Source organism: Perca flavescens, chromosome 17 (assembly GCF_004354835.1).
Source record: "Perca flavescens isolate YP-PL-M2 chromosome 17, PFLA_1.0, whole genome shotgun sequence".
Taxonomy (NCBI): domain Eukaryota; kingdom Metazoa; phylum Chordata; class Actinopteri; order Perciformes; family Percidae; genus Perca; species Perca flavescens.
This window is the reverse complement of record NC_041347.1, coordinates 29,023,620-29,035,005: the sequence shown is the minus strand read 5'-3', so window position 1 is coordinate 29,035,005 and position 11,386 is coordinate 29,023,620. Positions and strand designations below refer to the sequence as shown.

General features: G+C 40.0%; 1 protein-coding gene across 4 annotated transcripts in view; it reads right to left on the bottom strand.

The window, feature by feature from the left end:
• Window positions 1–217: 217 nt before the first annotated feature.
• nckap1 (NCK-associated protein 1) overlaps window positions 218–11,386 on the bottom strand; it is a 42,544-nt gene continuing 31,375 nt past the window's right edge. For 2 of the 4 annotated variants that reach the window (XM_028602896.1, XM_028602894.1), the window contains exons 22-31: window positions 10,263–10,393; window positions 9,993–10,090; window positions 9,517–9,610; window positions 8,545–8,627; window positions 7,153–7,233; window positions 6,943–7,036; window positions 5,880–5,996; window positions 4,763–4,872; window positions 3,634–3,723; window positions 218–2,747 (exon numbers count right to left, since the gene is read on the bottom strand). In XM_028602896.1, coding sequence (XP_028458697.1) covers window positions 2,631–2,747; window positions 3,634–3,723; window positions 4,763–4,872; window positions 5,880–5,996; window positions 6,943–7,036; window positions 7,153–7,233; window positions 8,545–8,627; window positions 9,517–9,610; window positions 9,993–10,090; window positions 10,263–10,393 — 1,015 coding nt within the window. In that variant the 3' untranslated portion in view covers window positions 218–2,630. The remainder of the gene's footprint in view (window positions 2,748–3,633; window positions 3,724–4,762; window positions 4,873–5,879; window positions 5,997–6,942; window positions 7,037–7,152; window positions 7,234–8,544; window positions 8,628–9,516; window positions 9,611–9,992; window positions 10,091–10,262; window positions 10,394–11,386) is intronic. The other 2 variants (XM_028602893.1, XM_028602897.1) reach the window with 1 other exon arrangement.

The window sequence follows — 11,386 nt, the reverse complement described above, 5'->3', positions numbered from 1 at the left end:
CATAGACAATTTACTGTTATGTATTCGTTTTGCAATAGTTTAGTTTACTTTAGCAGTCTATTGCTATACAAGATCAAACAGGGTTAGACTTGGAATATCACTTGATGGCGCCAATTATCAAAAAAAAAAAAAAAAAAAAAAAAAAAAAAAGAGTGTTGCCACTTACCGGTTTGCATGCAGGCCACGTGCACCAACCACCTTCACACACACTCACAGCTCAGGTCTGACACAGCCCTAAAGTTTATTTTATTCATGTCATTTAAGTTACACGGTGGAATCGGACACACAAAAAAAAGGTTAGAAAGAAAACAGCAATCGTTCCATATCAAATAGCAGAATGAGTCCATGGATCTGTCCTTACATGCTTGTAATGCATAAAATCACAGTAGAAATAAGACATGTAATCTACTGTAAAGTGCACACACGTCATTTACTAGATTTGAGTGTATTACTGCTATATACTGTAAATGTTGCTTTTCCATTCTAACAGTCCTAGGTAAGAGTGTGGTCCTGAATAGTATGCAGTACGAGCTTTCAGACAGAGCCCTGGTGTTTAGGGACACATTAGCAGAGGGCTGGCATAAAGGGGGGCATGGTTTGTCTCAATATGTAGCCCTTTCTATGCCTTGATTGAGAAAAATAGAAAGAAAAGAAAACCAGACTGCACTTTGTAAAAGTCGTCCATCTGTCATAAAAGGTCCCGTACAACCATTGGGAAAATGAAGCCGCTCATATGGAAAGATCATTGAAGGATGCCCCATCGACCACAGTTTACAAATCCAGTGAAACATCACCAAGAGTGTAGATATATACAGTTTATTTTTTTGTATTATTGCAGCTCCAGGTTTTTGTAGACTTTCACAGGTCTGAGATCAATTAGGATTTACTTGTTTCTCTGTGGAGTCGGTTACATTTTTACTTTAATTGCTCCTATTAAAGTTAAGTACTAAGACATTTATCAAACCACGGCGTGTAATATGGTGGACCCTCAACAGCTGCTGTCAAGGTGCCTTTGAGCAAGGCACTATTCCCCCAGCTGCTTCAGTAGGGCCTGTTGGTGACCAGCACTACAAGACTGCAACTGTAAAAATTAGACAGAGAAAAGCTAAATGTCCCTCAATAGTCCTCTTTTCAGAAGCCAGAAGTTGCAGTAAATTATTTTGCAAGAGATCATATACATTATATTTTGCACTGGCCTTTTCATTTCTACTTTACACCACTGGAGAAAAAGAGTAGCACCTACTGCACCCTTACCTAATCAGAGAGAGTTGACCAACAACAGCTGTGAGGAATATTTGCAGGTTTCTGGCTGCAGGATAAGACACCTGCTCCATGCCTATACCGTAGTATTACTGCAGTACTTTTTTTTTTAAAGTTTGTTCCCACTGTAAAAGTTATTGTGTAACCCCTTCTGTTAACAGAGCTGCCGCCGGGTCAGGCGCATTGTTTCCAGAACTTCTATTGTCCAAACCGTCCACTTAAAATGGCATTTCACCCATTAATACCCAAACACTCCACCACTTCCAAGCCCTGATACACAACTTTTAGTGTCAACACATTTGGCAAATCGTCATCATCATCATTGTCGTCATCATAAAAATAACAAAACAAACATTAAAAACGGACGAGTTCAGTTCACATCAAAGTAGAATACAGATATTATATCTTTACCCACAAAGAGGTCATGTTACGACTAGCTTGAAAAAAAAAAAAAAAAAAAAAAAACATCACCATGTTATACAAGTGTGTGTGTGCGTTTGTGTGTGTTCACTATGAAATGTTGAAAGATTAGTGTGTATGTTGTTTTATATCTGCTCAGGATGTCTGTCAGTGTCTGTGTGTATAAGTGTAAACTTACATTAACAAGCAACATGTCTTTCAGTATCAACACAGGAATCCTTACCCGTCTCCTCTTCCATAAAGCCCAAAAAAATAAAAATAAAAATCACATCAGCATCATTTGCATTGCTAAAGTAAGCATCCAAATCCATCACCACATAGAAGTTGTCAGCTGGCCACTAAAAATCTCAAATCTTTCCACAAAAAAAATAATAAAAAAAAATAATATTAATAATAATATTTTAGTGTCAACTATATATATACTATATATTTATATTTTTGTTCTTTTATACCAACCAAACATATGGTATATTATGTGTTGCTATGGTTATGGTCCCTGGCAACATCATGAAAAAGTACAATGATTAAAAATAAAGAGACTGATCCCCCAACTTCATCCAGCTAGTGTGTGTGTGCGTTTTTGTTTCTGTTCATATTTAAATTTCAGTGTCTTTTTTTGTCGCCTTTTTGCACTGAATTGTGGGTGTTTTTGTATGTTCTTTTGGCGTTTAGTTTATTTCTTCTGTATTTAGAGTGAACTTGTTTCAACACTACGCGTGTAGCATGTTACGTGTGTCAACATTTTTGGTGTACATGTAACACACGGATGCTTTTTTTTTTTCTGAATAGTACACGTTGAGGCATTGTAGGCATAGTTTAGTGTGTTTAGTTTGTTTTTAGTGTATGCCGTTAGTGTGTATTTGTCGCTGTGTGTATGCGTCTATGTACGAGCGGCTGACGCTCCGATGGTAGACAGCGTGGTAGGACTTCGCTGTGTGTTTAGAGTGCGCCTATGCGTTGGCACTGATGCTCTGTTTATAGACGGCGTGGTAGGCGTTTCGCAGCAGCACGTAGGGGAAACAGGACTCCAGCAGGTCCATGGTCAGGAAGGGAGACTCCTGCACAATCTGAAACCCAACAGACCACACAGACAGACTGTTAGATAACAGAAATAGTAATACAGTTATTCTCATAATCTCACTCCTGATGGATCAGTAGCAGAATCTGGCCTTGCCTTGAATACCTAACCTGTTAGGTTCAGTGTAAACGAGCCGTGGTGCTCCCCCCCCCCCAGTTATTGTGGTTCGTTTGGCCTGGAGTTAGAGTGGTCAGTTGAACACTTTAGTCTCGCATTGCCAGACCTTCCTCCACAGCGCTGCAGAGGAAGGTCTGGCTAGTCCACACAGCATTCCGGGATGGGAGGAAAACATGCTCTGGTTTATTGGCATTTGTTTAAGCCTATCACAATCGTCTTGGGCGGCGCTAAGCACCGGGCAGAGCCACGGTGCCGCTGCAAAATAGCCTCGGGAAGGAACTTGTTTTGGTGGAACGTTGAGAGAGCCAACGGTGTACGTTCAAAAGTTGTTTTAGCCGTGCAACAGAAAACTCAGATTGGACAGATAGTCTAGCTCCGCTTCTACGCTGGCTCTGTTGGGGTTTGTTTTTGGTGAGAAGGTAAACGTAGCAATTCAACAGTAATACCTTGCCTCGTTTTCATCTGGCATCTACCCGTTTGTGACATTATTCAGAACTCATTTGCAATCTAATAATGCTCATAATCAGTTATATCCTGGTGAGCTCTTTGTGACGCCAGCAAACATAAATCTACACATTACAATCATTTACGTGCTGCATAAACTGTTGTTAGTCACCAAGATTTCCCCACGTGGGTAAAAAGCCAGGGTTCAAAACAAACTGGACCTGAGTAAGCAATAATGTATAATTTCTCTCTTGCTTTGAGCCAAATGAACCGAACTACAGGCATGAAAGCCCCCCACAGTCCTTCTCTCTCACCATGTCCAGCAGGAGGTAGACAGATTCTCTGTTGCGCGTCGTCATCTTGTCCGTCTCCTGGCCGATCTTCAACAGGCTGGATGAGGCCAGCTAGACAGACAGACAGACATGTTAGAGAGATTGTTTTTCATCGAGAAAATATTGCTTCTCCATGTAAGTGTGAGTGAATTTCTATAATTTCAGCAAAATAAAATCTTAATCAGTGCGTGTTTCCATTAACTACAGTTACGTAAATGCATTAAAGAGGATGTGACAAGATTACAAAATTAATGGAGAAGCAGTGCCTCTGCAACATCCTGGCATTTGGTTTTTTGCAGCTTGCTGCCTAAGATTGCTTTTGTGTTTTATTTTTTTATTATTGTATTTTTTTTAATGCATGGCTTTGTGTCCTCTGATCCATGTGTCCCATGCAGGGCCTGAAATTAACACCCGACCACGTGCCAAGTGCGGGTGAATGTTGCCCTCTACCTGCCGTGTTGGCAGGTAGCCAATGAGAATTGAATGATTCATTAGTTGGGTTTCGTCACATTTCAACCAAGTCCACAATTTCCTTGGATTTGAGCTCTATACGGTGGCGGCACATAAAAAGAGTAACTGATTATTTTGATTTCATAATAAGTTGACAGCACTGAAATGTGTATCCTTGACAAGTTCAAGAACGATGCTCGTGCATTTCCTGTATGTCACCTTTATAAGACAAAACTAAAATTGGCTGACAAAAATCCTGTGTGGCGAGTGGATTTTACCATTCATCTGCCACAGTGGCCGGTGGCCAAAAAAAGTTAACTTCAGGCCCTGGTACCATGTGGTGTTTTTTTATCAGCTGCTATAGTGACACAGTGGGGGGTGATATGCAACAAAGTGCCCCTATTGTGGTCACCTACCCCTCTAATAACTACCACCTTTTTTTATTAAAACAGAAGCATTCAAAATAAAGATGCTAAATGTCTCAAATCCAACATATCACAGACAAGTAAAGCCAACCTTAACATTTTTACTGTGAAATTTCAGCTAGCAGCTTAACGTGACAGCCTCATGTCCTGTGGGTGTATGAGGGGAGCAGGATGTAAAAAGAACTTGTCATATGTTGGTGACAAAATGGTAAAAACTGAAATCTTTTTCATCTTACAGCCAGGAACTCTTTGAGGCGGTCCTCTATGCTCCCCTTGTGGATGGTGAAGAGAGCAGCAGCGATCTGGTTGATGGCCTTGGCCAGGCAGTGGATGTTGTTACAGTGGCCTGTAGGGGGCAGCAAACACACACGGTTAGTGAGAGAACAAGCCGACACCATCTGTATTTGAAAATCAATCAACTCCGGTTTAATTTCTGACACGAGTGTGGCTCTTTAAGACTTCCACAGCAGAGAGATTCTCCAGAATACAAAACCTGGAACTGCAAGCTCTGCGGGGAAAATATGGATTTCTTTTTTTGTAATTCATGCCATTATGTGTGTATGTGAGATGCATTACGAGGATGTGAATATAAAGCATGTACTGTAATTTAAGGTTCACAAAAGGGTTGGTGTGGCGTTTGATGTGCTGTCGGAAAACCAATTGCTGGCCAATATGCAGTCTGCATACTAACAATGGTGGAACCCATTACAACTCATTATCCCTTTAGAATGACCCTTATTAACAATGGTGCCTCTCATTTCAAGGTTGTTAAGAGGCAATGTCTTGATAATTCCTCCTTGAGTGACGTGTCTCTTTGATACCGTATCAAAAGCCTCATTGAACCACAACAGTGTGTCTCTATTGCCCCTAATACCAGGTTTATGTAACTGAATAACTTGTTTTTCTAAAACACATGCAACAAAATAGGGTTAAACAGGACAGTGGGTAAACTCACCTTTAAAAATGTATTTACAATTGAAAAAGTGTACGTATTGAAGAATAAAAAAAAAAAAAATAAGGTGCACAAAAACGAATCAATCTGGGTACAAGGTTGGTCTTATTTGCATGCAAAACAGGCTCTTGCCATTGATGCAGTAAATTAGGTTTCCTACAATGTGTAGTATTTTCTCCTGCACTGATTTCAGGCTCAGAACTCGTTCTATGCCGCAAATTAGGGCTTGATATTTTCATTATTTAAGAAACAAAAAAAATAAAGTTATTACGGGTTCAAATAAAAAATTAAATTAGGCCATTTGTAGCACAAACACACTGCACTTGTACTGTGTATTACAACTTTTGTTCTGAAAAAGAATCTGTGAATACCAGAAACAATACAATAGCATGGCATCCTACCTTCTATGGCGGGGCTGTACTGTGACATCACGTTGCTGGCCAGCGTTGGCAAGGAAACCGCCACAAACACCATGAGCAGACAGGCGATCTTATACTCCTCCTCTGGGCTGATGTTCTCTGCACAGACACAAGCTCTCTTTTTTTAGACATTGCCGACTTCATTGATCTGTTAAAGTGATGCTTTCTGTCATTCAGACATTAGGTGACTTTAATGTTCCCTGCGGCTTTATTCAGACGTGACGGCACATTTACAGAATGAGGGGGGAGAGAGAGAACAGCGGTATGTAAAAAAATTAAATAAAATAACTGACAGTAAGCAAGCATTGAATGACAAGACGTTAAGTTGGGACTTGCGTTTAATTCTGTTTTGCTGACATGCTGTAAGTAAAGCTGGATATTTATTTATTCACCCAAGCAGTTGCCACGAACGAACATTGGAAGATTGATCTCCTCAATGCCTTAATAATTGGCTCTTTCACAGGGTTTCCTATTTTATCAAACTCATTTTGTGTATAAGAGATGATGACTGAGATAATAAACGTGTACAGGCGGTACAAGACGTGCATTAAATCTTCCTCTCTGCAGCCTTTACGTTAATCTGACGGCACTCAATTCAGACTTGAAACGCGTTGGAAGTGACGGAAATGTTACGAGGTCCGACCTGGTAAGATTGCCGTCGTGCCCAGTGTGCTAATTGAGACAGGTTACTGCCGTCAGAATAATGTGCATGTCTGATAAGCCTATATTGTTGTAATGGATTGGCTGTGATGTAATGTGTATGTATTGTGTGGATCCCAGGAAGAGTAGCTGACTGCTATGGCATCAGCTAATGGGGATCCTTATATCAATATAGAATCAAATGTAACATTAAAGGAGTTGCTTGTAAAATTCTGCAGCTTTAAGGAGCTTTTTGGTGTCTCTGGGCTCTTTGTTACACTATAAACTGCTCCTATCAATCCCTGCAGGCCGCTCACACACACACACACACACACACACACACACACACACACACACACACACACACACACACACACACACACACACACACACGTTTGTGTCTCACCACTTTTCTGTGAGGACAGAGCCACCACCAGGGCCGGGTCGATCTCACAGGGTAAACCTGCTGCCGATGACAGCTCGTAGACATTCATGGCCACCTGGAGTCAGACAAAGAGTCATGCATACACATTAGGAGAGAGAACATACTGTGAGTTAACACTGACATCAGGTTAAGAGGTTATTTTATTTTTAGGGGTCAGGAAGTGTGTTTCACCTTCATGTCAGTCTCTCTGGGAATGTGGTCCTTGAAATCCTCCACTGAACTGACCAGGAAAGGAATATGACATGATAACACCTGGAGAGAGCGAGACAGAGACAGTCCGGTAAGAAAGTGATGCAAAAAGTATGCTTGGTTCAGTTAAAACCAACCCTGGTGTGTTTGCCCCAGCTAGTATGGTTTGTTTGAGCTGATGTGAAAGCTGTCTCCATTGACAGCTGGTGCAAACCAAAAAAAAAAAAAAAAACACTAACACCTACTGACATCTAGCTTTTGTCTTCAGTGGGAAAGGTTACAATCAGCATTCCTTCCCAGGACAAAATGACTCTGCAGTAGTCACGGGTATCTATCGGCTCCAGCTCCGATCAGCAGTGTCGGAACCATGACGCCCGCATGGACACGCTAATTGTCTGTCCGTCCGTCTCTATGCAAGCAGCGCTCAGACATCCAAATTAGTCAGCACAGAGTTTAGAAGACAGACTTAAATAGGTAAAGGATATAAAAAAGAAGTAAGCGCCATAACATTTTCACTGGCCTCCATGCTGCTTTCTAAAAGGTGTGTGTGTGTGTGTGTGTGTGTGTGTGTGTGTGTGTGTATATCTCCTATTTTTAGCAGAAAAAAACATGCACATACACACTAATTTGGGTGGGAAAGGGGTCTAAGTGGACGGTCATTTCTGGTGTGGTGGGAAAGCAAACGGTCCTAACAGTATATTCTAATAGTAAATATGTGATTTTAGTATGATTACAACAGCTAAACTACTAAAATATCCATCAACTGATCGGGAATTGCTGCAGATGCGATCTTAAAATCAATATGTATAGGCTTTTCTTTTTTATTGTATAGCAGTTTTTGTTAATCAACCAGACAGTCCAAAGCAGTTAAAACTATCTGCTGTACTTGTATACCACTGTGTACTTTGGCGGCTCATTTAGTCTGTTAAAAGTGTCTGACATAGTGATCACACAGTGATACCTCCCAGAATATTCCCGTACAAGACTCCTCTTTTTCATCCTGCGTCTATCCGATAGTAATTATTCATAACATTTGGTTGATTTGCAGTATAATAAACTGAGCATGCTTAGAAACAGTTATTTCTTCATGGAGTTCTTTGTGACACCAGAGAACATAATACACATGAGTAGCATTAAAGTGCTGCATGACCTGCTGACAGTCATCAGAACTTGATTTCCCCTCGTGGGTCCTGGTGATGCAGGATGACATCCCCAAAACTGTCCAATCAATGAGTGAACTGTCAGTCTGTATGACTTCATTTGTTCATTTGTAAGAAGTCAGTCCGAACTAAAGGTTAAAAAATTAGAACAAATTTTATTTTCTGATTGGCACAATAATATGTGTGTGTGTGTGGGTGTGTGTGTGTGTCTTACATCTCTCAGAGCCTCCTGAGCCAGGGAGCGGAAGGACAAGATTACACCAATGATGGTCATTCTCTTCAACACACTGTCCACAGCTACAAACACAGAAAAAAAAAAGTGTAAATTAAGCTTCAATTGTCAGTCTGACAAATTGGTTAGTAAATCAGTACACCAACGTTTATATCCCACTAAATCAATAGTAATTGAGTAGTTCCCCAGTTGAGGAAAATCCCATTTGCTGCTTTCATTTGCGCAAGCAAATTAAGTGTTCTCGTGTTTGGCTTTCTTCTTGCATCCGTAATGTCTTAGCCACTATTATTAAAGTTTACAACAAGTGTTAACAAAGCTTTAACAATACAAGAAAATACAGACATGGTTTCTCAAACCAACGCTGGGCAATATATCGATACTATATTGATATCGGGATATGAGACTAGATATTGTCTTAGATTTTGGAAATCGCAATATTGTAAATGGCTTAAGTGTTGTCCTTTCGTGGTTTTAAAGGATGCATTACAGTAAAGTGATGTCATTTTCTGTGTTACCAGACTGTTGTAGCTCTTCTATTATTTTTACCTTTACCCACTTAGTCTTTATATCTACATTACTGAAGATTTATCTAAAATCTCATTGTGAAGATATTTTGTTAAAGCACCAATTGTCAACCCTATAATATCGCCACAATAAAGACAGAGGTATTAGGACAAGAATATCGCGATATCTGATTTTCTCCATATCGCCCAGCACCACTGGAAGGCTTTACACAGACATGAAACAAGTCAGCACAGCAGGCTGCCAGCACAGTTAACTTTAGCTGTCAAACACACAAGAGATCAGTACCAGGCATCCAAAAGATATTTGGCATCAAGTTAGGAGTTGCCACAATATCATAACATAGCAGTCGTGTGAAAATGTACTATGCATGTTTGTGTGTGTGTGTGTGTGTGTGTGTGTGTGTGTGTGTGTGTGTGTGTGTGTTTTTACAGGTGAGTTTCTTGAAGAGGGCTGCCATGTGCTCTGGTTTGTCAAAGCTGGTTCTCATCTGGGTCAACACCTCCATGTTTTCTACCACCAGTTTCTAGATGGAGACAAACCCAAAACAGTTAGCACTGAATTAAAAAATATATTCATGACTTCACGTTTATACAGTAGGATTATCCTTTTCCTTTCCATTCTTTTTTCTGTAGGTTTTCAGCTTAATGTTTAGGCCTTTATTCATCATTTTAGAATTCTCATTTGTTGATTATTTATTCAGTTATAATGCGTTCTAACTGCATTGCACTGTAGCTCATCAATGGCAAACATATTGATGAATGGCTCAGCAGTTATCGATATTTAAGCCTAACACAAAATTCCTAATTTTTACCATCACCAAAGTCTAGAAAGCAGTTCCTGTGGCTAGTTTTAATTTGTATATATGTCTGTGATATATATATATATATATATATATATATATATACCTTCAGCTCAGCGACCTGTGATGAGATGTGCCACATCAGACTCTCACTGAGGAACTTCATACCGTACGGCCCCAACAGCTCAGACAGCGAACGCATCTCTGTGAAAACACACAAATAATTTAAACAAAAAGAGACTAAAAACACAATGACACCGATTTTTGTTTTTAGCTGAGAATCCAAAATGCGTCAATAACCGCAGCAGTCAAACCAAAAAACTGTCACCAGCATTATTAAGTGGACACGTAGGATAGTTTGTGTGCAGGTTTGTACCAGAGATGTCGGAGTATTCCTCAGCGTTGAAAGTCAGTTCGTTTTCTGTGGGCAGGTTGACGAAGGCCTTCATGGCGGGGAAGTAGGCGATGTGTCCGTTGCTGACCTGACGGAGCAACGTCTCCAGATACCTGCACGCACAAAATCCTTTCTCAGTATCCGTTACATGTTTTAGACATCCTGTTGATTAGGGAGTCCATATTAGGAATGTCACCTTTTCAGAATTTTACAACCCCAAATCCGCAATTATGGTGCTTAATGGGATTTGAATCCCTATGTAGGGGGTTTCTGTGCTAACAGCAAAATCCCATCACCAGAACATTAATCTCAGTACATGGCTGCTTAAAAGGAACAGTTCATCCAAAAACAATATCAATTGCATAAAGTACTCACCTCCCTAGGCTCTCTATGTCTAGTTTTCTATCAAATATCGTTAAGGAGAGGGGAGAGCTCGGAATAATGAAAGCACATCAGCGCAAACAGCCTTCGAATGAGGCCGAACGAAAGACAGCATGAAATGCTATAAAAAACCATCGGAAAATCCATGTGCAGCATTATCAAAGTATTTTGTATCAAATCGTGGGCTCATGGAAATCCAAACAAAGTGAAGAAAGTGCTAAAAAGAAAAATCCTAAAAGAAACACTAACTCTCTTTCACCATTCATGCAGTATTGCACACTGTGACTTTATTGTCTCTAATGCTCCACTGTATAGTGGCACATTCTCCCCTGCACTGATGTTTGTTTAATGCTCTTTTATACTATTCCATCTGCACAAATTGTACATAGACTCTGTACTACACTAAGTATTTTTACTTTTGACTATTGTATTGTTTTTGACTGCCATACCACTTAGACATTACATAGCACTAACTGTTTACTGATCTATATTAGATCTTTATCTTCTAGTAGATTCTTTATTGTATTTTGTAGGTTTATATTTCGCCTATTTAATGTGTATCTTTATGTTGTTTCGCATGTTTATGGTTTATCTTGGCCAGGTCGTCGTTGCAAATGAGAATTTGTTCTCAATTGGCCAACCTGGTTAAATAGAGGTCAAATAAAATTAAAATTGTACGGCAAAATTTGGAAGTGTTACAGCTCTACACAAGGCTCAAGCCAACG